Consider the following 27,144-nt stretch of genomic DNA (forward strand, 5'->3'; position numbering starts at 1 on the left):
TCAGGTCTTTAATGCTCTGGCCTGCTCCATTGAAATGCTCACTGACAGGTTTACGTGTTCAGATACCTAATGTCCGTTCGTTCTTTGGCGAAGGGACTGTCCAGTGCACATGGCAGAGGGGCATTGCTGGCACATGATGGCACGTATCACATGAGTGGAGGTGCAGAAATATGAGATTCCGGTCGTGTAACTGACATGGTTCGGTCTCGTGATACTGTCTCCAGTGTCAGTACGTGGGCAGAGTTGGCAGTGGGGTTTGTTGCCGGGAAAAGTTCCAGGGTTAATATTTCTGTGGAAAGAGGCATTCTATGGCACAACCCCCCCAGCAGCAGTGCACAATCCCCACCAAGCGCGCGCGCGCACACGCGCGTTTCTCCTTAGAAGAGCCACTTCCTGCTTTCCGAAGGCAGCCCTGCCATGCAGAGCCCTTGGGGTGAGCAGGGCTCCTCAGTCCTACAGCAAGGTAGTTCCCACCCCGCCGGGCTCTTCTCGTGACTGGACAGAGGTGGGTGGTGGCGGCAAGAAGCTGAGGGCTGAGGCCAGGCAGGGGGGGTTGTGTCCCGTGGGGGTGGTGCACACGAGATTCCAGTTTGGCACAATGATCTGAAGTGGGGAAAAAGTTATCCTTCCCCCAAGGAAGCTGTTGCAGTGAGGAGGTGACAAGGGCTGTTCTGCTTTAGAACTCTACCCCTGCTGGGCTGGTGTTGCAGGTGCAATCATTTACACGCCCTGCTTCACGGTCATTCCCCAGAATATATTTCTTGCTCTCTCTGTCCTCTGTGGGGCCCTTGAGCACATGGAGACCCCTAACCCATGTGCAGCCAGGACTACGCCTACACGTCTGCTCTTCCTTCAGTTCATCCCTTGCAGCAAATGCAGCTGCTGCTCAAAATGCAGGACGAAAACTAGTGTTTCGGAAGCGCCTCAGTGACAAGTGCCTGATGCACAGCTCGGGGTTGGTGCATTGGTCATTGGGTGATCGTCTGCTCTTCTCTCTGCAGTTTTCAGGGAACCTTACACCGTCCGGGTGGAGGATCAAAGGTCAATGCGTGGAAACGTGGCTGTCTTCAAGTGCCTCATCCCTTCTTCAGTGCAGGAATATGTTAGCGTCGTGTCCTGGGAGAAAGACACGGTTTCTATCATCCCAGGTAAGAGAGGAGCAGGAGGGGGACCCTCCGTTCTCCCCGCAAGTACTTAACTGCATTGCCATGTTCCTGAGAGGGTTGCTGATGAATCATCTCATTCAGAAAGTAGAGTATGTGGCTGGTTTTTAAGTCCCGGCTTGACATAGTCCTGGCTGGGATGATTGAGCTGCGGTTGATCCTGCTTTGGGCTGGGGGCTGGACTTGGCCTCCTGAGGTCTCTTCCAGCCCTAGGATTCTACGATTCTAAGGTTTGGCTGTGCTGTGTGGTGGGGCCTCTTGTGTTTGCCAGGATTGCAGTGTGTGCTTTGAGGCACCTGGGGTATAAAAACTGAAGTGTGATGGTACATACATCACTTCTGGGCTCGCCCACCCACTGGTAACGTTGCCAGCCTACTGGGGTAGGTGACAGCAGGGAGGCAGGAGCACCCGATACCCTCCCTCCTGCCAGTAAAGGGGTTTCACAATTCCCCATGTCGCAAGAGTAAATACGGAAGCCCCTCTCATGACTCTTTACAGCCCTTCCAGTCCAAGCGTGGCTCCTTGCCTTCTCCCCATGGCCATCAGTCTGCTCACGTGTCCCAAGAGCCTTCCAGTTAAGGGAATGGTTGTGTTCCAAAGCCTGTCAAGGAGTAATGCAACTCCAGGCTATCCCTCTGTGCAGAGTCTGTGTGCTGCCAGCCTGTCTGACTTGGTGGTATGGCTGGTGCCCCCTGGCGGGGCGGGCCAATGACCTCTGCAGCTTGGGGAAGAGGTTGCTTAGCTAATTTTTAATCAGAGGTCATGCTCCAGTGGAGGTTGGTGCTGAGCAATCCAGCTTCTGGAGCCAGTTCTGCGAGGTGTTGGGCCTTCTGACTTCCCAAAGACCTACTAGGAGGTGCTCCACTGCAGGTGGGATTGGCTGGTTCAGGAACAGAGTTAAAGCCTCCGTGGGGTAATGCCAGGCACCGCTGAAGGCAAGTGCGGACTGAATCCAGGCCCAGGTTCTGGGGTGTCGCAACTCAGAATTGTTGTGTAGCCTGTTGCAGTGATAAGGTCCTGTTGGGCGCATAGGCTCTACAGTTCTCAGGCACTGAAGGTACTGGGGTTTTTGGGCCCATCTCAGTGGAGAATGGAAAGGGACGGGTGTGGGGTGGCTACTGCCTTTTTGCTTCTTAGTGTGTGGTCTGATTTCCCCTTTGCAGATGAGTCTCATAGTTGGGTGGGTAGGACCACGTGCCTGCGCGTGCTCCTCCTGAAAGGGGCATGCTCACTCCTCAACCTGTTGGAACTTCAGCGGGGCTCGGGGCTTCACGCGCGACAATTTCATTTTTCCTTTGTGTGATACAGTGTAGATTTGGCAACATCAAACCAGTTCCCGGAAGCACATCTCTTGCGCCAGACTACTTGGGTTGGAAACTGACCATTCGGAAGAAATATTTTTATTTCAACATTTTTTCATAATAAAATGTCTGGGGTTTTGGTTCATCATGTTTCAAAATTTCCTTTTTAAAGTATATTTAAAAAAAAAACCCCAGAAGCATAAAAAATGCAAGAAATAGGAGTGAAATGTGCAAAACAGAACAAACCCGTCAGCTCAATCGGGAGTTGACGTTGAAAAAATCTGGTTTTTGGCCAGCTCTGATCTAAATCGTTCCACTTCCATTGACAGTCCCTGGGGATTTGCAGAGAGGCGATGATATGGGAAGTTGCCTGGAAGAGGAGGTTAGGCTCCCTTCCCTCCTATGACCTATTTAGTGTGCCCATTGTTGTTGTTGTTGTTTGAGCAGAAGAACAAAAGACTGTATGAAGTGCTCATTGATTTGTGAGCAAATCGCACACAGACACAATTGCTGCTTTGCTTCATTGACTAATGCACTTGTGCAGTTTCTAGCTCCTCTTGGATTGGCAGCGGAGTGTTTGCAGTGAGAAGTTGAAGGGCAGAGTTCACTAGGTGATGTGCAAAGTGTGCTGTGAGCTGAGTGTTCGCCACTGGGTGTGTTTGGGACTGCCACCTCCCCTGAGGTTGACGTGCGCTTTAGTGGCGGGTGTAGGCAGGGCTCTGGGGGCTCTTGGTGTTGTGCTGGTGTTCCCCACCTCTGTTTGCCAGAAGCTGGGAGTGGGAGACAGGATGGATCGCTTTATGATTCCCTGGCATTGGCTGCTGTTGGAAGACTGGATGCTGGGCAAAATTGACCAGTGGTCTGACCCAGTGTGGCTGTTCTTAGGAGTGTCACATTGAAGCCTGCTCACAGAAGGCCTGAGACATGGTGGTTCACTGACCCTCTTGTGCTCCTGCTGATGCCTTCACTGTAGTAGCATAACAGGTGTCAGCGAGGCCCTGGCAAGGTTGCAATGCTGGGTCTGTGGGTGACCTTGAACCTTGGAGCCAGAGCTGGGTCCCTGGGTGCAATGGGCAGCTGGAGCGGCCAGCGTGGCCGTTCCTCTACACAGGGGTGACCTCCCGGCTCTCTGCTCGGAGACGGTATTGATGGCAGTGCTGGCCCTCCCGCCCAGCACATGTAGGCTCGTAGTAAAGCTGTCAATACTGCTGACCCAGGGGATCCGGAAAGAATGAAAGGATTTTGCCCACAGTTAGTGCGCTGTGTTTGATATTTGCTCACAGGTCAGTAAATGCGAAGAGCCCTGGGGAGCTCGGCATTGCTGTGGTTGTGATAGCGTGGCCGAGGTGAGCATTTGGCCGCTTGGCAGCCTGCCTGTAGGTGTTCAGTGAAGTGCGATATGTTGCACACGCTAGTGACACCACAAGCTGAGCCTTGTGCGCAAAGCAGGTGTCCCTTGTAGGAGCAGGCACCTGCCACGCCTGTGAGCTGAGGGCTTCTCCACCCACTGAGACACGCTCACCTGGTGAGGGGCTGAATCTAGGCCTGAGAGTAGCCCCATGCCAAACTGGCCTGGGAAAGGCATTTTAAGTGGTGTTAATCCCCCTGCTTCCCATAAACGTTACTCAGGGCATTCAAGGGCTTCCATTGCCTGTAACCGTGGTGGAGACTCTTCTCCCAAGGACCCCAGAGCAATGGACTCTTCCTAGCCAGCAGCACTACATGGCCAGGGGTTTACACGCTGCCTCTTCATCAATGGTCTCTTGAGTCACTTTCTGTAAAGAAGAAAACACATGGGACTTCCCAGCGGCTGGAGGAGGGTCTCAGATCTCACCTTACTGGGCGTCTGCTCCTGGGAGCTGCTCTAGCTGGGACATCTGCTGTGGCCATGCCTGTTGCAGGCGCATGCAGATGTCTTATGGACCCAGAAATGGCGCTGTAGCGGAACTGCCATCTCCTTCCAAGTGCAGCAGCTCAGCATGGCGCTGCAGCAGCATGGTTGTGTTCGTCAAGTAGATGGACCTGAACTAGCCATGGTTTGGGAGTGTGTCTAGCTCCTAGCCAGTCTTCCAGCTAGAGCAGGGACCCTGTAGTAGCAGAAGGCTCTTGTGCCGACAGGGCCCTAGACGGCATACTTTCTCGCACTGTTCTGTAGCTCTCCCTCTTTGGGCACAAGCTTGTCCTGTTTCCTCCTGTAAATGCTCTTGTGTATCACAAAGAACTTTAATCTGAATCACCAGCCCTCGCAAATCTCATGTGCACCATTTATAGCCTCTGAGCCACACTAGCGTGAAGGGCTCGTTGAATGAACTGGTGGGCTAAACTTCCCCCTTTTAGCTGCTGGTGCAGATCAGATGCAGTGAGGGATAGCTCTCATCTGGTGGCTCTGCAGGGCCCTGTTGGGGGATGAGAATGTCCAGATAGGAGCAGGGATCAAGTGTGTCTGTGTCACAACTGTCTAAATCATCTGGCCCTCTCAGCAAAGACTGCAAACCCAGAATGCACTCGGGAGAATTGTCGTCTTGTTGCACAGCTCCAGGGAGCGAGAGCTGGGGCAAGGAAAACTTGTCCTGTTGCTACCCAGCTGTTACCTGCTCTGTTGGGTAGATGGAATAGTTCTGGCCTTGGCCTCCTTTACAGAGCAGTCTGTTTCTTTCAGACTTCTGTTTTAACCTGAGTTGGTATTCACGTTTTGCAGTTGTGTTGGATTTTTATATATGATGATGTAATTAGAGTGGAACGATTTTAACATTTTAAAGCAATAATGACCCTAAAGACAGAGTATATAAATAGGCTGTAGCATCAACACAGACACATTTGCCATTGGATTATAAATACTGCATCTGCCCAAAGCTAATTTTTACTTCAGTCTTGTGTTAAAGCTAAAGCTGTATTTGTAGGGTCTTAGTTTTGAGCATTAGTCTATAGTAAGTGTGTGCGGGGGGGCAGGATTTGGGGGGGGGGCTCCTATTGCTTTCTGTGTGGTTAATTAAAACCAAGCAACCCAAATTGGTTCTGAAACATCAAAGGCCTTTTCTGCCTGAAAAGTCAGTTTTGAACTGAAGGTCAAACAAATCTATGAATACATCACTGCATTGCTCTCCGCAAGTCATACGTTAGGAAGTACAGATCTGAGCAAAACCAGCTGCGCTAAACGGTAAAGCTAAGCAGTAGCATAAAGCTAGCTGAGCAGTCTGGTGTGTGTGTTCTCAGGAGCCTGTTCCGCCTACTGTAGCGGCATGTGTGTGTCATCCAAAAACTTTCCTTTGGCCTTTCAGGGATGGTGTGTCTGTGCGTGACTGATACAATAGCACAAGGGTCAGCAACCTTTCCCAGGCGGAATGCCAAAATGCGACCTTTTGGCGTCTATGTACCGTCGGAGTGCCAACAAGACGCTTTAAAGTTGCTATTAGTCCTACTCACAGGAACTTCGTTAATAACGATTCAGCGCTTTCCTGCATAGGTGGGGTCGGTAGCATTAGCTGGTTGGCTGTTGATCCACAGGCGGGCTGGCTTTGAGCAAACTCCCAGCTGCATGGGGGAGGTGGGGTGGGGCTGAGCCCCCACCTCACATGCTGATGAAAGAACATAAGAACATAAGAACGGCCATACTGGGTCAGACCAAAGGTCCATCAAGCCCAGCATCCCATCTGCCGACGGTGGCCAATGCCAGGTGCCCCAGAGAAGGAGAACAGAAGACAAGTGATTTATCTCCTGCCATCCATCTCCTGCCCTTGTTATGAAGGCTAGGGCACCATACTTTATCCCTGGCTAATAGCCATTTATGGACCTGACCTGCAAAAATTTATCAAGCTCTTTTTTAAACCCTAATAGAGTCCTGGCCTTCACAGCCTCCTCGGGCAAGGAGTTCCACAGGTTGACTGTGCGCTGTGTGAAGAAAAATTTCCTTTTATTAGTTTTGAACCTACTACCCATCAATTTCATTTGGTGTCCCCTAGTTCTTGTATTATGGGAAAAGGTAAATAATTTTCTATATTCTATATTCACCTTCTCCACACCATTCATGATTTTATATACCTCTATCATATCGCCCCTCAATCGCCTTTTTTCCAAACTGAAAAGTCCCAGTCTCTCTAGCCTCTCCCCATATGGGACCCTTTCCAAGCCCCTAATCATCTTAGTCGCCCTTTTCTGAACCTTAGTCGCCCTTTTCTGAACCTTAGTCGCCCTTTTCTGAACCTTAAAAAATTGTTGTGTGTGCTGCGCTTGGCACCTGTGCTGGGGTTGCTGACCCCCTGGACTAGTGCCTGTTCTTGTTGAACTTCAGTGGACCAGCAGGATAGGCAAGACCCCTAAATGTCCCCTCGGACTTGTCAAAACAAGTTTTGATGGGAAAATTGAATTTTTGAGAGAGAAACTCTTCTGGGGGATGTGCAGTATCACTTGACTTTTGAAATCTGAGGTCCCCACTATTGACCTAGAGGAGGACAGCTGGTGCCTAGAAATGGACATTTGCCTGGGGGAAAGTGCCCCTTTTTAATGCTGGATAATGTGTCTTTTGGGTTTAACGTTTTGTCGTCATGTCTATTCCAAATCATTTTAAATCAAATGCAAGAGGCAGATTTTGAGGGTGGGGGCATGGTTCATGGCTAGTTGTTACTAACGGAACACAACTGTTTGATTTTTGCAGTGGGTGCCTCTGCTTGACTTGTTCTGGTTAGTTCCTGAATAAGCAACTGTCTCCAGGAGCACCTACTGCGTGTATTTCAGAAATTACTTTAAAACAATTGCAGAAAAATGCTTGATACCTGTATCCCGCTGTTGCAATGGCTTGCTGGCTTTTTTTTTTTCTTTTTCCGAGGGAGCTGCATTATTTGGTTAACTTGGCAACACTGTAACTTACCCTGAAATCAAAGATAAATTTTTATAAAAGATTATCCTGCACATAAATCATCGTTAGTCTACCTCATTTTTGTTTAATGCCTACCTAACTGTGCTGTAGTGTAAAAAATGTGTGTTTAGTGATGTCAAGGGTTGCACAGAAATTATAGGGTTTTCAAAAACCCATTTGCTGTGCTGGTGCTCACATCAAAATCAATCTTGCCTTTACTTCTCAACCTCATTGCCAACATGCAGCACAGCCAGTGACTGAGTTCTGGCGTTTAATGTAGGGTAGCATTTATTCAGGTAGACTGTGTATAAGAATGCACTGCACACCTCGAGTGTGATTTTTTGAAGTCTTTCGCTATCGAATCTGTTTTGGTAAGAGAACTGCAGCTGAGCAGGGTTGCTTTTCACTGGGCTTCTCTTTGCCCCAGAGACAGGGCAGAGAATTGATGTATGGAAACTCTTGCACAGTAAAACTTCAGGTGGAGAACCGAACGAAGGTGGGCTTGTTTGTTTTCTTTTTCTTGAAGGCGCAAAGACCCAAGAATTCTGGTTGGATCGTGCTGAGAAGTCTAGGAAGTCCAGTAAACCCGTTTTTTAACGGACCAACGTGGGGGAGGGGTCCGTTAATGCCAAAGTCTGTTTATATCTGAGTGGTTCCACTGTGTGACGATGCTCTGACCTTCCCAGCCCATCACTCGCTCCTGTCACCGGCCCTCCCCTCCCCTTCCCTTCCCACCTCCTGCCGCATTCTTCACCTCCATCTCCCTCTCCCAGTTGCCAGGAGAGGAGCTGAATGCCAGCCTGGCTCCTTCCACCTCCTGCAGGTCTCGGTGCTGTGGCTCCTCTGGCTCCCGGCACTGAGCCGCCTGCGTGAAGGTGGGGTATGGCCACCCCCAGCCTGCCAGCGGGCAGCAGCAGCCTCTGACACCATGGCTGATGCTCAGCGCCACTGCAGGTAAAGGCCACTGGGTGCCAACACGCTCCATGCACTGAGGCTGGGGAGGAGAGCTCCTGCGCCCTGCAGCAGGCCCACCTTCTTCCCACCCCCGGCTCCTCCAGCCGTGGCAGAGGCTCTGATGAGTCTCCGGCATTTATTTTTTGGGGGGTTGGAGGGCTGGCACACAGCATCCACGGTTACTGAAGCCTGTTACGTCAGGGCCTGTTAAATCAAGGGTTTACTGTAAATGCAAATTTTGTTCTAAAATATGGATTGTGGCCACTCATTGGGTACCAATAAAATCTTGGCTTTACCAAATCAAAACTGGAAGATAGAGCTGATCTAAAGGGTTTTTTTCCCCAAAAAAACTTAATCTGTATTTAATAAAAACGGTGGGGGGTGTTTTTTGTCAATTGTTCACCTTGAAAATTTGTGACTAACCCTGTCCACAGCCACTTGCATGGTGACTTAATTTGTTCTAAACAGTGGAGCTCTGTTCCCCTTCCCTCAGTCTACTGGGTTCGGGGCGTAGGTGGAGCTCTAGAAGTAACCTTAAACTCCTTCCGGCAGTCGTTTTTTGTGGCCACGTAGGAAATAAAACTGACCTGGCGTTTTAATGGTTAAATATTCCTGCTCTTATCATGTGTATTTTAATCGTTCCACTGTTGCACCTTGGAACATCTGTCACATGCTCTATTTTCTCTGTAATATTGGAAGTAAATGTAACTATATTAAAATTCCATTTTAATCTGTCTCAAAGTGTAATGAGAGTCGAGAGACGCAGCATGAGGCTACCGAAAATTAAAAACACCAGTAGTATTTATGGGTCTAGAGTTGCTTGTGCTTTTCCCTTTATGTTCCGCTGCATTGGAAATGGAACTGGTGTTTGCATTATTGTGCCGATACTTGAGGCAAGCAGGTGCTGTTGATCAGCTCTGTGTACCGCACACCCCCCCAATAAGCAATACGCATGCGCTGCATAACAGCGGGCAGCACGGAAAAATGATCCAAGGCACAGCATAACCAGAACCTAAATAATTAAGTATTGTCCCTTATCAATAGGCTCTTTTCAGAGACCATCAATCTTGAGTTACTGGAGAAAGCTGGAAGCCGGGACAGAATAAATACTGCGATAAGAGGTGAAAGACAACCCTTGTTTGTGTGTTTATCTTGGGTGGGGTGGGGACAGGCGATAACTTGCAGGGTGTATTTACCAGCTGCTGTCGTCTGTGCGCATGTGTGGGTTTTTTTCTTCAATATAAATAACTCAGGTGGGAGTAGGTCTAACCATGGCACCCCCTCTCCTTTAGCCAGCAGGCGGTTTTTTGGAATGAGGAAGAATGCATTTGTATCATCTGCCTCTTCCTTGGTGAGCACCTGAGGACGCTGAATGGTCAATGAGTTTCTGCACCACTTGTGGCTGGAACCAACTGACTTTACATCCCCCAGAGAAATCTGGAAAGGGTTCAGGTGGGCCATGTGGAGTTCTGCTCTACCCCTTGGGTGGGCATTGGGACTCTGCTCTCTGGGCGGATGGAGTGCCACCCTCGAACCATCTTGTGTTGTGTAGCACACACCTCCACACCCATTTGTTAGCCTGGACTTGGTTAGGTGGAAAGATGTGGAGAGGATCCAGAGAAGAGCAACCAAAATTGTTCAAGGGCTAGAAAACAAGACCTATGAGAGAAAGAATTGGGTTTGTTTAGTCTGGAGAAGAGAAGACCGAGAGGGGACATAACTGCTCTCAAGTAGCTAAAAGGTTGTTACAGAGGGGAGGAAGAGAAATCCTCAATCTCTGAGGCTAGGACAAGAAGCATTGAGAAGCAGCTGGAAAGTTTAGATTGGCCATTAGGTAAAACGTCTTAGGTGTCAGGGTGGTTAAGCAGTGGCATAAATTCCATAAGGCGGGTTATGGAATCTCCATCATGGGAGATTAAGAGCAGGGTAGACAAGCATCTGTCAGGGATGGTGTAGATGGTGTTTGGTCCTGCAGGGGACTGGATTAGGTGACCTTTCAACGTTCCTTCCCGTTCTGTGATTCTGTCTCTCTTGAAATAAATGGGAACCGAAGGCATTCAGGCCCTGATATGGGGCTAGATTTAAAAGTAGATTTGAGGCTGACAGTCCTTATTTACTGCAGTCTTAATAACTAGTTCTACTTCCTAGTGCTTTACAGAAGGTGTCTTCAGTTGCTGTTTGCTCCTTTTACCAGGGGGTCTTGTAAATACAGAGCAATTACGCTTGCTCAGTCAGTAAATGGAGCTGAGTGGATGAGGAATTGTCCAAGAAGGAGGTGTCTTTTAGAGGAGGTTTTGGAACTAATTGACAAACATAATAAAATAAACTCTCTTGTATCTGGTATTCTTTGAACCAGAATTCTGATAACCAGCATGAAAATGCCGCTTGCTCGGAGAGCAAAAATGACAGGAAGTCACTCATGGCCATTGCTGCCAGAGTTTCCCTGGTGGGGTCCTGGCCCCAGAGTTGCTGGCACTCCCGCAGCGGGGTCCCTGGCCTGGAGTTGCCAGTGCTCCCCTGGCAGGGTTTCTAGCCCCAGTGCTGCCTGTGTTCTCACACCCCCAGCCCCAGATAGCTACCCAGCCCTGGAGCTGTTTCACACTTCCCCAGCCAGCTTTCCAGCCCTGGCATTGCCTGCACTCCCCCGGCCCCACCACTGGTGGGGTCCCTGGCACCAGAATTGCTGGTGTGTTCCTCTAGCCCCTCCAACTTTCCCTGGCCAGGGATCCCTCACCTTTGTCTGTCTACGCTGCTCTCTGTTAATCATCATATTTTAATATCGGTCAACTTCCTGGTCACAAGGTTGTCGGATATCAGAGTTTACTGTAGTAACAAGTCACTAGGACCAGATGACATTCACCCAAGAGTTCTGAAGAACTCAAACGTGAAATTGTGGAACTGTTAGCTGTGGTTTGTAATTTATCCTTTAAATCAGCTTCTGTACCTATTGACTGGAAAATAGCTAATGTGACGTCAATATTTAAAAAGGGCTCTAGAGATGATCCTGGCAATTACTGACCAGTACATCCAATATTAAGAGTTGTTTCTGGATTTTGTGCACATTTAGTTTTTCTGCCTGAGTTTTGAGATTTCTTCCCTTTGTGATGCTGTGAACCCAGGTCTATGCAGCATGGTGTGGACCGCTGTACACTGAGTTGGAGCCCAGATTTATCCCTGGGACATAGACTACAAGGGCTGGAAGAGACCTCGGGAGGTCCTCTAGCCCAGCCCCTGCCCAAAGCAGGATCAACCCCAACTAAACCATCCCCGCCTCCTGGTGAAATTGTTTTTCCTAATATCCAACCTATACCTCTCCCTCTAACTTCAGACCATTGCTCCTTGTTCTGCCATCTGCCATCACTGAGAACAGTTTCTCACCTTCCTCTTTAGAGCTCCCCTTCAGGAAGTTGAAGGCTGCTATTAAATCACCCCTCAGTCTTCTCTTCTGTAAACTAAACAAGCCCAAATCCCTCAGCCTCTCCTCATAGATCTTGTGATCCAGCCCCTTAATCATTTTTGTTGCCCTCTGCTGAACCTGCTCCAGCAAATCCACATCCTTTTTATACGGGGGGGGCCCAAAACGGGACACAATATTCCACTTGTGGTCTTACCAGTGCTGAACAGAGGGGAATAGCTACTTCTCTAGATCTGCTCGAACTGCTCCTCCTAATGCACCCCAGTATGCTGTTAGCCTTCTTGGCTACAAGGGCGCACTGTTCACTCATATCCAGCCTTTCATCCACCATAACCCCTAGGTCCCTTTCCATCGCACTGCTGCTGAGCCAGTCGGTCCCCAGCCTGTAACAATGCCTGGGATTCTTCCACCCCAGGTGCAGGACTCGGCACTTCTCCTTGTTGAACCTCATCAGATTTCTTTTGGCCTCTTTCTCTGTGTGTGGTGCAGAATGCAGTTTGCCCTGTCTCCCCTCAACCGGGACAAGGAGGTGAAGTTTTCTGGTTCTGGGCTCTCACGTTGCTGTGTTAAGTCCTTTTTGTTTAGTGCCCTGTGCTCCATCTCCGGCCAGTATTTCGTGGAGTGAAGGGAGCGGAATGAGAGCAATGGAGACATACTAGCAACAGACATGCAATTTCCAGCTAACACAGGAGGGATTTTGGGAACTGATATGGAGAGCGGGGCAGGGAAGAGCTCTGGGACAGACACCCCCACCCCCCTCGGATACAGTACATGCAGGAGCTGCTGTATTGGAAGGGACTCCACCAACTTCTCAGCTGCTGTGATTCCCTCCTCCACTTCCCCAAGCAGCAACGGTGTGGGGTTGGTTACCCTGGCTGTAGTGCTTAGGGAGCAGCTGAGGAGTGCCTTTGGGCTGCACAGCGGCTGTTTAATCCCTGTCCCGAGGGCCTGCGTTCTAATTAGCCTCAGAGGTGGGGAAGGGATCGTGCGTGCGAGCAGCGATCAGGGAAAAGCATCGTGGCCGGTCGTTTCCTGACACCAGCACAGTGGTTGGTTCCCGAGCAGCCCTTACGGGCTGGGGAGGATGGCCTGCAAAGACTTGATTTTGCTGAGCGGTGCCCTGGCTGCGAGTGGGCAGCGCTGGCCCCTGCTGTCGTAGTCCTCGTTTGAAACTCGTGACCTCTTAAAACGCAGCCAGGGAAGCTGTTGAGTTCTGCGACCTCGTGGTGGGGAGCCAGCGGGTGGGGCAAGGCGGATTGTGCGTGAGCACCTGCCCCTTGGTGACTCTACTGCTTTGCCATCGAAGGAAGCATCTCCAACTCCTCTTGGGGGGTCACTGAGCCTTGGGCTGCATCTGCTCCCCCCAGCTTGTTGTGTGTGGACGCTGCATGCCCACCTGGAGCAGATGCAAGCAGCAGTGTGGATGGTGAGGCCCTCTGGGTAAGGCCTGGCTTAGGTGAGTAGAGACATGCCAGCTAGCTGTCTCTACCCCGTGCAGTGCCTCCCTGTCTCTTTGGCAGAACGGTGTCCTACTGCCAGAGCCTTGCCCTGCTGCCTGCCCTTCGCCAGAGTCGTTTGCGGTCTCGTGGCGCTCCATGCCGCAGCCCGGACGCAGCCTGCTTCCTGCTGCCGCCTGCAGCTACCCGGACACTTCGCACCGCTGGTGGCTGGCTGTGCTCTGCGCTGGCTGGAATGCGGCCGGTTTACACAGCACAATGCTGAAGTGATTCCCAACCAGTCCTGCTCCCTCCTGGCCATGCGGCCCTCAAAGTGGTGAACTCCTGGAGCTGGAGAGCGAAGGGAGGAATTCCCGAATGGTTACGTCGGGGGGGCTCTGAGTCAGGGTCCTGTTCCCAGCTGACTTGCTGCACGAGGCCTCAGTTCTGCAGAGTTAAGCATGTGCTGGATTTTACATGGCCACCGGCCTGCGTAAATCAGTGTGAGATTTGGGCCTGAGTCACTTAACCTCTCCCTGCTTCCCTGCACCCCGCCTGTGGCGTGAGGCTCGAGCTTGCCTTGCTCCCAGTTTTGTGTAGGAGCGCAGGTCTGGGGCGGAATGGACGGTAGGTGTGCAAAGAATGGGTTTTTAGTCTCCAGTTGGGACTGGCTGGCTTGTGGTTGAACTTGCACGACGATGTTTTGGATCATGCATCCCTACCCACCCCAGCGTGAGCTGTAACTCATCCCCTCGACAGGTGCTCTGTCCTCCCCACGTGCGACGTGCCCAGGCCTGCTACTGAGGGACGTCACTCCAGGCACTGTTCTCGCCACGTGGGGTGAGATTCTGTCTGAAATAATTCCGTCCTTCCCCAGAGAGTTAGCGTGAATTTTATCTGATCACCATGGCAACCGACAAAAAAAGGTGTGAGCACATCTCTGTTTGCTGTGATAATTCAGATTTATATATTCAGATCAGACCGGAGTTAGACGTTTTAAAGGGACCAGATGCAGCAGGCAGTGTGACTGCAAATAAGGGGGCACAAATGTTTGATGCGCCTGCCCTTTAAGAAGGGAGAGCAGTTTTCTGCAGATTTTTTTTGGATATAATTCTTCCAGCAGATCCATCTGAACGGGGCTCATTATAGCCCTGATCATGCAGAGTCATGTCGGAGGGAACCGCACACGTCAAGAGCAGGGCCTGAAATGAGGTCATTAAAAGCGTGTGACCAGCACCGAGAAGGGTCCTGTCACTTCCAGATGCACCAAACCATCATGTCCCTCTGGGTCTCTAAAGAGCGCCTGGGGGCGGTGCCGCACCGGGCAATGCGCAGCCAGACCCCGGGAACGGCTGTGGTGAGATTTCTCCCCTCTTGGGGCACATCCGTGAAACCTGTTTGCAGGAGGGTGCTTTGGAGCTGCTCAATCTGAAAACAGAACTTCCCCTCTTCAGTCGGGCTAGGCCTGGCAGGGATCCCCACGGCGCCTTCCGCCGCCGCCTGTGTGTGGCTCTGACGTGATTGGGGAACCTCATTAGTCTACCTCGCCATGCAAAACCATTGGTTTGTGGTATCTGAGCATCAAAGTGGGGTACAGGAAACTTCTGCCCCGCTGGGCCTCAGATCCCAACCACCCTGTGGTGTTACAAGAATCTCTGCTCCCAGCTGGCTCCCGGCTCTGTGCCCTGAACAGAGAAGTCGGCTGGGCCTGGGACCCATCTGGGCTGAGCATGGACTGTGGCTGCCTGCTCAGAGGGGAAGGGAAGACCGTAGAGCGAGTTTGTCCATGGGCACGAGGCATTTCTCAGCCTGTGCTGCAGGCTGCGTGCTGGGTGGGTTAGCACTGGTGGATTCTGCTGCCGTTGGCAGTCACTGAGGGGTGGCCTGGCACGTGGCTGTCCTTTCCTGCCGCTCACGTGTCCATTCCTGGTGCTGCCAACTCTCGCAGTGTGGCGGGGATGGGGACACGGTGCAGAAAGGGGCTGGGGTGGTTGCCGTGCGGGGCTGCAAGGCAGGGCTGTGAGTGTCTGGAGGGAAAACGTCCCTGTGTGCTGTACTGCCTCAGCGTGCCAGTCCTGCACCAGGACCAGCGCTCTCTCGAACTTTTCCACCCATGCACAGAATAAATTTTGGTGCACTGGGACGTGCAAATGTGCGGCCCTAATAGAAGCAAAAGTCCTGGTTGTGAGTGCTCTGCTCATTAGCTGAGTGGCACTGGAATTTCTTCTGGGTGGTCACACCCATGCCCAGCTTCCAGGGAACACTGACTAGCAACCCCTGGGCCAGGAGCTGCACAAACACAACAAGCCCGATTGCCAGCAACCATGTAGGTTTCACAGTTCAGGGACGTGGCACTTGAATGTCCTCTCAGAAGCCCAGTCTTGGGCTTCTGGCCCTCACTGTTGCCTCTCTTGGGTGGAGCCCCACTTCCGTCTCCCTTCTGAGCAAGTGTTCCAAAGCCAGCCAGTTCTCTGCCTTCACTGGGGTGTTCTCAGCAGGAGCCTGAATAAGCAGACCTGCTTGCTGACTCTTCAGTGACTGATACCGGCGTAACTGCCCGTAGTTAAACGATCCTGTAGCTGCTGAGCACTGTATCTTCTTCTTACGTTCCTTCTGATATACTCTCACCTTCCTGAAAACCCTAAAAGATCTGCAGGCTTGCAAACGGCTCAGCCAGAGATCACCCCAACTCCAGCCTGGGCTCTGGCAGGACAACTTTCATCACCCCGCCCTCTGCTCAGAGCGAGAATGCTCTTGGAGGGTTTAGTCGATCCTGGATGCTGTTTGGAGGCCTGGGAACTGGGGTTGTAGGGAGCCCGTGAGACAGTTGGTTTCCCTCCAAGACATGGTTTTGAAAGGGTAGATTTGTGTTCCCCTCACTCCAAGCATTCCCTAGGATGACAACTTTTCCCATTACTGTCCCCAAAAGCCCTTTGGAGTTCCCTCTGTCCCCTAACGATTGAACTAACCCTGCCTTCCTCTTCAAGAGGTTCCATGTAATCTCGCAGTAGTACAAAGCCATCTGCGTGCTGAGTGTGGCAAACCTCAAAGTTGAGTTGAGCCAGCTGAATTCCGTTTCGGTCTGTAAAAGCTGTCCGGGCTGTGTGAGGACACTGCCGTGACTTGGACACGATGCTTGACGGTCTCCTCTGCATGAGGACATCTTGTTGCGTGTGATGAGGAGGCACAGGGGGTTAGGAGATGAGAGAAACAAGCAGCAGGTGAATGTGGTCAGTGCTGAGGTACCGCCGCACACGGAGACACACGGGAACGTGGCGCTGCTGGGCAAGGTGACCCCCAGGGCTCTCCTTCCTCCCACTCTTCCTGCATGGACCGGAGTGAGCTCTGCGTAAGGCAGCCCAGGAGAGATTGCGGGAGTGGTGGGTGTTCCTGTGGTTGCTGTACAGGCCTGGAGGTGGAGAGACCCGAGTCCCCTTCCTGGCTCTGCAGGGGTAACTTGGGCCACTTGCATGACCCCTGTGCCCCAAATCAAGTGGCTCCAAATCAAGGACTCTGCTTCCCTGGTGGGAAGGATTCTTCCATTGACCTAGCTACTGCCTCTTGGAGAAGTGGCTTAACCGCCGCGCCAGGCCACCCCCTTCTGGTGCTGGAGCAAGCCTGTGTCCTGAGTGTATAGACGCAGCCTTGGCTGGCTGGAGTGCGTTGAGATCCTGTGGGGCTGCTGCAGGGATGCAGGGTGTCGCGCTAACCAGCAGTGCACGAGGACGTCAGCTAGCCAAACCAACTACGTGCATGGGCTGGGAGTGTGGCTCTGCTCAGGGGCGTGCTCTGAGCACCTTCCACGTGGGCGCAGAGCTAAGCGTGACTGTGCCTCTGCCCTGCAGCTGGGCAATGAGCTGAGCTTTGGTGAATTAGCCACTGGGCAGCCCTCTCACTTTGCATAGCTCCACTGTGTCCTGCTTAAGAAGACAGTTGTAGGCCATCTCCCTGCTGTTCCCAGGGGTTGCAGACTCATAGCCCAATGCTCACAGCTCCCCAAGATTCCTGAAAGAAGCCCTTCGGTGAGCCAGCCTTCTTGTGGGCCACACCTGTCAGGAAGGCGGGAGCTAGCTGACCCGGTGGGTCTCGTGTTGTTTCTGTGTTGGCAGATAATGCTCCTGGGTTGCAACTGGGGATCAGGCGTATTGTCTTAGGACTTGTGCAAGCAAACAACAAGAGGTGAGCCCCTGTCCCAGAAAACTCACTGCCTAGAGTTCAGTCAAACTCTCTGGGTCCGGGATTAACACAAAGGGGCTCCTGGTCGTTGGCTGGGGATCTCTGGGCCCCACCTTATTACAAGCAGCGATGTGGGTAACAGGTGTACAAATGTATGTGTTTGTGTTGGAAGGGAAGACAAGGTGAACGTGTACATAAATTACAGCTGCACTTGTATAAATTATGTACCCTTACACGTCAGACTAGTATTCTGCACCAGTAAGGTAAGCTCGGGAAAAATGGCAGCTGTTGTCAGGTGGGCTCCCGCTGCTGGTTCCAGGTGCCTTTCAGACCCCCAGTGACCTCAGGCATGTGGGGAGCCTAATCCTGCAAGGGCAACATCTAGGAGCATTGGAGACAGGCTGGCTAAGAATTCTCATCTCCGCCGGAGCCTGCAGCATGCAAAGCAAGGGAGAGTTGAGAGGAGGAAGTGAAAGGCTTCCTCAGCAAGTTTGCGGATGACACAAAACTAGGAGGAGAGGTGGATACGTTGGAGGGTAGAGAGAGAATCCAGAGTGACCTGGATAAATTGGAGGACTGGGCCAAAAGAAATCTGATGCGGTTCAACAAGGAGAAGTGTAGAGTCCCGCACCTGGGGCGGAAGAATCCCAAACACTGTTACAGGCTGGGGACCGACTGGCTCAACAGCAGTATGATGGAAAGGGGCCAAGGGGTTATGGTGGATGAAAGGCTGGATATGAGTACACAGTGTGCCCTTGTAGCCAGGAAGGCTAATGGCATACTAGGGTGCATTAGGAGGAGCATTTCGAGCAGATCTAGAGAAGTAGTTATTCCCCTCTATTTGGCACATCTTGAATATTGTGTCCAGTTTTGGGCCTCCCAGTATAAAAAGGATGTGGATGTGCTGGAGCAGGTTCAGTGGAGGGTAACAAAATTGATCAAGGGGCTGGAGCACAAGACCTATGAGAATAGGCTGAGGGATTTAGGCTTGTTAAGACTTTTCTCTCCTGTAAACTAAGGGTGATTTAATAGCAGCCTTCAACTTCCTGAAGGGGAGCTCTAAAAGAGGAGGGTGAGAAACTGTTCTCACTGGTGTCAGATAGCAGAACAAGGAGCAATGGTCTGAAGTTAGAGGGAGAGGAGTAGGTTGGATTTTAGGAAAAACTATTTCACCAGGCGGGAGGTGAAGCACTGGAATGCGTTGCCTAGAGAGGTGGTGGATTCTCCATCCCTCAAGGTTAAGTCCCTGCTTGACAAGGTCCTGGCTGGGATGACTTAGTGGGGGTTGATCCTGCTTGAAGCAGGGGGCTGGACTAGATGACCTCCTGAGGTCCCTTCCAGCTCTAGGGATTCAAAATTCAGACCCTGCAGTTCCCGTGCTATCCCTTGGAGACACAGCGGGATGCTGCCATCCATGGCCTGTCATGCATCCCGCTGGAGCGAAGGTGCTCTGGGGAGCGTTTCTGGTCTGCCATGGGGAGGCTGCAGTGAAGGATCACTCTATGCCTGGACTAGATGACTCCTGAGGTCCCTTCCAGCCCTATGATTCTATGGCTGCTGTCCTGGCAGTTGAGGCCAACTCGTTCAGAGACCCCCAGACTTTTAACTGGACCCCTGAGCTGTCTGTCTGGGACCTGACAGCGGGCATGATGGACAGTAGGATTTGTCTTTGAGGCAATTAAAAGGATGCCCCTAGAAATGTCTCTGGAAGCCTGCTGCTCGGAAAAGGCTCGTGCCCAACTAGCTGCATGGTGAGACATACTGCTGGGCATGTGCGTGCTTCATGTTGAATTCAAAGGCGATGCTGCAGCTGAAGGGCTGTGAAAGGGCACGGAGGGTGTGGGGGCTTCACTGAGATGTGAGGGACTCTGGTCCGGGGAAATGGTGTTTGGTTTTCCAGGGGCTTCTCAAAATGTGCTGCTACAGGGGAACTGGCATCTTCTGATACCAGGCTCTCCGAGCTCTTGGAGTCACATGAGCTCTGGAACTGACTGCAGCTGGGATTAGACCGTCTGCAGCCCTTTGTCTGCTCTTGTGTCCTAGGGAATGAGCTCTCGGGAGCAGGGAAATTTGGGGCTGTGCAGCATGGGGTTCATTGCACTCCATCCTCTTTGGGGCTTCCAGGTACCGTGGAAACAAAGGGATGGAGGTGGGCTGAGGTGTGTTTGGCCTCGGCTAGACGTTGGGCTGTTGTAAGGTTTGGCCGTTTTCTCATGTGATATGAGCAGACACCCCGTGCAGTGCTGGGTCAGCGTGAGCGGGACGATCTTGCAGAACAAGGTGTTGTGCCTGCTCTGGGGGACGCGCAACAGCACTCTGTGCTCCTTGCCAATGGACCTGGCCCTTAGTGTGCGAGGCCTGTGTCTGGGAGGGAGAAAGGACTGAAGCCCTGGCCAGTGCCTTCGCCTGTCTACTGAACTGCCTGAGAAGGATGCTGAGGTCCATGGGGCACTGGCGTGAGATGGGCTTGAGGAAAAAACCTAACCCTTGCAAACGTACAGCTTGGGGAAGTGAGGTTTAAGCTCATTGGGTGTGCAGGGCATGGTTTTAGCTTTCACCATGTCTTGAGTCTCTCTCGCCCTATCTGTCGTATCATTTTTAAGTTGCTCAAATGAAGTCGCGTCTCTGCCACCTCTTTTCTTGCTGCCTGAGTGCTCCACCAGGAGCCAGGTGCACCTGTGGACAAAATCCATGAGCTCCTGAAGGGCTTCCCTAGAAGCAGGGCTTGCTTAGAGATTCTTCCTCTGCCCCCTCCAGGAAGGGGGAGTATAGGTGACTTTGCCGCAGGAATTATGAACTCTGTGCTCTTTTTATGAGCTCCTTGACAGGCCATGGATGGCAGCATCCCCCCATGTCTCCAAGGGATAGCATGGAAACTGCAAGGTCTTCCACGTCCTACTCTCAACTCTCCCTTGCTTTGCATGCTGCAGGCTCTGGCAGCGATGAGAATTCTTAGCCAGCCCATCTCCAATGCTCCTAGATGTTGCCCTTGCAGGATCAGGCTCCCCGCATGCCTCCTGAGGGAACTGGGGTCAGAAACTCACCAGGTCAAAAACACCGTCAAACTGGGGTTCTGCGAGCTTGAGTCAGGATCTGCTCAGGACTTGCTGGACCATACAGAGAAGTGGACTAGAGCTGGGTGGAGAAGAATTGAGAGGCGCTTGGCTGGCCTGATGCCACCTGTTTTGCACCACCATCTCTGATGCGCACAACAGAGAGAAGTCGTGTTGGCAACGACACCAGCAACCCTAAGCTTTCAGCAGAGGTGTGTGCACGTGGTGGGGTTTCTGCATTCTGCTAGCGCAGGTCTCATTGCAGTGTGTGTGTGTGTGTGTGTGTGTGTGTGTGGTTCCTCCTGACCCCATGACAGGAAGAGGGGTAATCACGGTTGTTATTTCTATTCGAGTGACAGTGGCAGTAGAGAAGCCAGCCTCCCAGCACAGCCCCTGCTTTATTTCATCTCCTCTGTTTTTCAAAGCCTCTTTCATTTTGTATGAGACACAGATGTGAAGGGCTGCCGGCTTATAAATTCTTCAGTCTTGTGAAAAGAGAGGGCTTTTGTTACATCATTCGCCCCCTTCCAGCACAGGGACGGTCTCTCTGTTTCATCCTTCTATGAAGGAAGCCCAGAAAAGACACTGGGCTTCTAACTTCAGTGGCATTGGACTTCTTATCCTGTCTTGGCGAGAGGACCCTGGATGTGGCGTTAGGCACGTGGAGGGGAGGGAGGTGAACTGTGTGGAGGCTGATGCATCATCCTTGAAATTCAATAGTCTATTGAGCTGTATTCATAGTGCTGCCAAACGCAAGCTGAGAAACTGAGACCCTGTGTGTTTCGCTCCATTAGCAAGTGACGTGAGCCAGCTGAGCTCCAAACGGGGTCCAAGAACTAAGCTCTCCATCGTGGTCCTATACCTACTGGCTGGTAGGCTTCATCAGCAAAGCCGAGGGCTGAACTGCCCTTTACCCTGTTAGATCTAGCAGATGCTATAGGAGGGACTGGGGACACCGCTGGGAGGCTTCTATTCCCTGCCCCACCTGGGCTGGTGAGAAGTTAGGCATTAATTTCCAGAGCTGCCAGTCCAGCACCAGCCTTATAGTGAGCCACAGGGCTCTCCCCTTATGGCAGTCACTTTTGCTCCATTAATTGCCGGGGAAGCGTGTGGCCTGTGACCCAGCTGCAGACCATGCAAGGTTGTGCTTTCCAAAGGGGGCAAATCAAACTTCATGCTCGATTCCCAAAGTGGTATTTAACCAAGTACAAGGCACATGCTTTTAGCAATCGGCTCCTGGTGCTGGTTGAAAGCATCTAAGTAGCAGCCAGGCAGGTCTGTGATTGACACTGTCAGAGGCCTTAGGCTTCATCCTCTGTGGTGTTCCTTCAGATCCCTCTTGCTTGCTGCGAGTGCAGTCTTCGTACCCGTTGGCTTTTCTTCCTCTTGGCACCAGCTGACGATATTCCTATTTTTAAAAATTAATCACTCCGTCTTTAATTGCAGTCTAAATAACTGCTTCATTTTTATTTAAATGGGGCTCTGTAAGGCTTAGAGAACAATCAGGAGAAAGTACAGGGCATTGCTCTGGTGCATGTTTTCAAGCATATAATTAATTTTTTTATTATACTGATGTTTGCCGAATCTGGAAAAGGATCTTATTGTTCCTCTTGATTTAGTCATGCACGGGTTCTACCAATATGCCAGCCTTTTCAGAGTGCCTTTCAGGAAGGAACGAAGCCTCCAAGCTGCCCTGCTCGAGATGGGCTCCCCTGATTATCATCTAACATTGATCTTTTGTATCGTGGTGTGGCACAAGGGACCCAAAGCCAGAAACAGGCCCTGCTGTGGTGGTTGCGGCACAGACGCACGATACCTGAGGCCCTAGCCCAAAGAGCTTCCAGCGGGCTCACGTTCCACCTTTCCCCCTGTTCACCAGAACGTGCCCTGTGCTCCGTGAGGACTCTGCATCTGTTGCGTATCAGGACGTTGGTTTTGTGCCCCACTCTGCTGCATTTGGGTGTGGGAGCGCTGGGACGACTTGTGCAGTGGGGGCTCTGAGAGCCATTGGATTGAGCTGTAACCCCTCTAACTACTTCAAACTAGGGGGTGCACCTGCACCCCTACTTCCAGCACCTATGGTTATTGTGTGTTTGGCCTTGGTCCTTCCTGTGAACCAAGGTCTCTGACTTGTGGGTACTAGACTCCTATGGCTCGTTCGGTCTGATTGTGGCCGGGCTGATATTTAGGTTTCCTTTTATAAAGGTCTAATCTACAGATGTTAGGTAAAATTTTCAAATGGGAGTCTAGCTCCCATTTTCTCTAGTGACTTAGGATGCTAGATCTCATTTGAAAATCAATGACACTCAGGCAACATTGTCTCCTGTTGGAAGTGTTACAAATGGGAGTGGTGCATGGTACAGGTTATAAAGCTCTGCTGCAGTATTTTTGGCCCATTGGACTCTTAAAAAATTGATTCAACCCTTTATTAAAACGTCTGGTAGCCCTCTATTGAGGGAAAGGTATGATAAATTGTGACATTGTTCACCAAGGCCAAAGTTGTTCAAAAATCCTGAGATTGATTGATTGTTTTGTAGGTTAGGTTAATTTTCTTCTGCCTTCTGTTGTCAGCTTTTTCTCAAGCTCTCTTCAGTCAGGCAGTGCGGAAAGTTACTTTTTCATTTTAAATGAAAGCTAACATTTTCCTGTGGTCGTGTGACTCGGGACCCGACGAAGAAATACCAGTATCACAAGACTCAGTGAAATCCATGAGTTGGCAATTCTGAAAGAGGATTTCACCCTGACTGCCTCTGGCCTTAGTTCATTACATATATGTCCTTATTTCAATATTGTAGCCTTTAAGAAGGGGGTCTGTTTTCCTGTGCCCAGCTTGGGCTTGTTTAGGGAGAGCTTGTTTAGACTTACACATCCCGGATAATTCCCTGAAACCCTTTGAGCTCAAGGGTACAGCGTATAGAGAGAGTGAAAGTGACTAAAACCAAATGTGGGCCATGAAAAACATTCTGCCAAACAGAGCTCCACTTGGCTTGATTTCATTTGAGTAAGGCCTGGGTAAAAGAACTTGCCTTTGCTCTGCAAAACAGCTGGTTTTTTTGGGTCCAGGTTCCTGTCAGCTAAGCTCAGAAAACATTGGCTTAGAGCTTCAGGTCTTCCACCGCTGCCACTTAATTCCACATGGTGCAAGTCACCTTCATTACAAGAGGTTGGTAAGAGCTCAGCAACGATGGGCTTTTTGGTGAGAGGACCCTGGAGCACTTTTTTTTTTTTTTTAACTTTTTTCATTTTCGTAAGAAAAACTGAATATAATTTTGGTAAAAATGTTCTGTACAAAATATTCCATTTTCCTACAATCCTCCCCGCACTTGTCAATGGAAGTATTTCATCATCATTTAAAAAACAAAAACAAACAAAAAAAACCCAGCCACGACCAGCCCTAGTCCCTGCCGCAGGCAAGTGTGTCTCTGGGATGTTTATTGCCTTATGAGGGGTGTGCTCTGGGTCACCATGCTAGAGCCTGGTGCACAGAAAGTGGGCACTGAAGAACACACCCAGTGCAATGCATGTGGCAGACGCATGCCCTGGACTCAGAGCTCAGCTCCTGAGGCACGTGAGCCTTTGCTGGCATAGAGATGACCCAGACCTGGGCTTGACAAAACGTTCTCAGTAACGCAAGGAGAGAAGCTCAGAGTTAGTGTGAAAGCAGGGCTTTGTAGAACCACTTTTCACAGCTCCTGCTTCCCCTACCCCCACCGATTTCTTGTTTAATATGTTGGGGTCGGGGACTGTGAAGTGGATTGAGCAGAATGCTGGGCCTTGGTCATTAAGGAGCTAAATAACCCAACCACCGAGCTCTTTGCTTTGAGAGCCAGGTGTGCGAATGCCTGTAACGGTGCTAGGTGCTGATGTCACCCTAGTTGGCTGTGTTGGAGAATGAAAAGGGTTTGGGGCTTGGGGGGTGGGTAAAAGCCAGGTTATTTGTCACCAAGTGTTACTAGAACACAGCCGGAGGTTTCCTGACCCCAGAACCGCTGGCCGCTCCATCTCTAGGAGATGATGGGGTGCTTTGCCTGTTGGGAAGCAGGGGTGGGCCAGGCGTGGACATTTGTGGTGCCAGCCCCAAGTGCTGAGAAATCACACATTACACAAGTGAATGTGGGGTCTTGTTCTCTGCCTTCTGGGCCTGCAGCTTGGGCCATGCTTCTCATCCCCACCAGCACCAGACTTTTTTAATGGACGTGAGTGTCCCAGGCAGTCACACGACCCTTTAAGAACACCCGCTCTCCTGCGACTCGCAATGAAATCGGTGCGCTGGCCGCAGTCCTATGTCTACCAGCACAGTTTGATCAGAAATATCTGTGCCCAGAACTCAGTCCTGATGGTTTTTCTTTTTCAAGTGGCTTTTTCCATCTTGGAGAGCTCTTCTTCCCTAGCCCCATCTATTTCCCACCTCCCACCCTGGAAACAATGAGCAATGGGGCCTGGACCATCCCGCATGAGGCTGACGGGGGTACGAATGGCTGTCAAGAAACAAACTGGTATTTACAGGACAAGCTGCTCGATGCCCTAGAGCCAGTAAATGTCTTTGCAGCTTCATCAGCAGTTGCAGAGCAGCTGTGAGGAGCGGAGGTGATGAGGGGGAAGGGGGCTGGATTGTCACAGCTGCGAGCGTTTGCTCAGGGTGAAGTTGCCCTCGGTGCTATCTGGGAGTCTTGTGTTCCACTTCTCTGAAAGCTGCTCCAGTAAAACAAAGGAGGAAATAAACGTGGAGGGAGAAGGGAAGGGTTTCGGCTAGCACTAAAGTAGCAGGATCCCCTTGCGAGGGGTGCAGAATGCCTGCCTGTCTGGGATTTACCAGAGAGCTCCTGTAGTCTGCTCTGGTGTCAGACGGGGGCTCCCTCTGTCTGCTAGTTCATTTGGGATAAAGAGCAGAGCTGGAACGGGATGTGTGTCCACATGGAGCTGAGTGGCAGCTGCCGTGCCTGGGAGGGAGGGTGCATGGACTGGACCTCTGCCTGTGCCCTGCAGAGGGCTGGCAGTGCTTGGCAGCACCACATCTTTTAGACCTGAGCACCAGGCAAGGCCAGGAAGGATCCGTTTTACACTGTGCTGTTAAAAAGCCAGGAACTCCCTTGAGAGAGCAATTCATTTGAATCTCATCTCCATTTCATTTGAAGGCTGCACCATGCTGGGCTTCAGCCTTGTTAGCTTTTCCTCTTGAGCAATATCTTTTATTTCTGCGGTGCTTAATATTCCATTCTGCAGCCTCCGTTGCCCGTTCTGCTGCTTTTCATGGGAAGCAACTCTGAACTGATAAAGCAAGAGTCGCAGCTGTTATTTCCAGCATGGAACACACTGATTCCCCTGATTTCTCCCTCCCACCATGCCCCTGAGCCTGTGTATCTCCTCCCCCTCCGCTCTGTTCTCTGGCGTTTCCTCCATGCAGTTTTTGGACAGAACTGGTTTTGTGCTTGCTGTGCCGGGCTCGGTCACGCAAACCTGGCTCGCAATGCAGGAGACAACCCGGCGCTTGGATGGCTCTGGGTGAAGCCCGATAAAAGGAACACTTGCAAGAAAACGAAGGGGCCAGACTTGAATGTGTTTATTGCTATTAATACCGAGTTCGTGGCTCCTCTGTTGTCGGGCCAAGGGAAAGGACGTCCTCCCTGTGGAGCCAGTCACTTAGCTGCAGCTGCCTGCCACGGACTCCAGGCCTGGGAAGCAGAGGGGAAGGCCAAGCTGGGGTTGAAGGATGTGCAATCTAAGGCCTCTGTGGAAAGACCGTGGAGTAACTGTTGTAGAATTGTTCCCCTGGTGAATCCTTTGGCCTGGTCTAAACTGCAGACTAGTGCTTCCTGTAAGCGAGGGGCGCAGGTGGCAGCCCAGGAGAACTTCAGGTGCTGCCTGGCTGATTAGCAGAGTGCCCACAGGTAGCATCAAGTGACTCGTGGTGGCGCACATCTGTGCATGCCTTGGTGCACATAAGAATTTATTCCACCCGCGGATGGAAAAATCTTCGGGGGAAGGTTGCTGCAGATCAACCGAGCACCTCAGTTACACCACCCAAACTGGCAGTGACAGCACTGTGTCTACAGGAGGGCTGGGCCACATGAGCTACGGTCTTGTTTCAAAGCAGGTATTTTGCACTGGCTCCCGTTTGGAGACACTTTAGCTTCGGGCCCTACCAAATTTGCAGCCCTGCAAAGTGTCACAGATTGTGAAATCTAGTCTTTTGAGGGGCATTTTTACCCTACACTGTATAGCTTCCATGGGGAGACCCATGTTTGTCAAGTTTGGGGGTCCTGGCCCAAAAAGGAGTTGCGGTTTTACTGCCCACCCTTGTGCACTGCTGCGTTCAGAGCTGGGTAGCCAAAGAGGGACGGCTGCTGAGGGCTCTGCTCAGCTGCAGGCAGCACCCCAGAAGGAAGGGTGTAGTACTGTGCCATGCCAGCCTGACCTCCATGCTGCTGCCTTTGGAGCTGGGCTCCTGGCCAGCAGCACTGCTCTCCTGCTGCTCAGTCCCGAAGGCAGAGCTGCTAGCAGCGGTGCAGATTAAAGGGTAGCAGAACAGCAGCATTCCCTCACCACCACCACAACAACCTTGTGACCCCTCCAACTCCCTTTTGGGTTAGGCCCCCTTAATTGCACCACCATGAAATTTCAGATTTAAATAGCTGGTTGTTCCTCTCTGCTGAGGACATGCCCTGTAAAGGGGCAGGCTCCTAGAGATACCCAGGCGCTGGGCAGAGTTGGGGGTCAGGGCTCGTGTTAGATGCCCTGGAGCCGGAGGTTTGGCATCAGATCTTTTTCCCCATGCTGTAGATCAGGGTGAGGAT

The 27,144-nt window shown here is 51.4% G+C and overlaps 1 protein-coding gene across 2 annotated transcripts in view; it reads left to right on the forward strand.

Annotated features, from left to right (window-relative positions):
• The window catches only part of DSCAML1 (DS cell adhesion molecule like 1), a 293,581-nt gene that overhangs the window by 42,009 nt on the left and 224,428 nt on the right, over positions 1–27,144 (forward strand). For both annotated transcript variants that reach the window (XM_074977017.1, XM_074977018.1), the window contains exon 4: positions 1,002–1,148. In XM_074977017.1, the coding sequence (XP_074833118.1) occupies positions 1,002–1,148 (147 nt within the window). The remainder of the gene's footprint in view (positions 1–1,001; positions 1,149–27,144) is intronic.

The sequence above is a fragment of the Carettochelys insculpta genome, chromosome 25 (assembly GCF_033958435.1).
Source record: "Carettochelys insculpta isolate YL-2023 chromosome 25, ASM3395843v1, whole genome shotgun sequence".
NCBI classification, from domain to species: Eukaryota; Metazoa; Chordata; order Testudines; family Carettochelyidae; genus Carettochelys; species Carettochelys insculpta.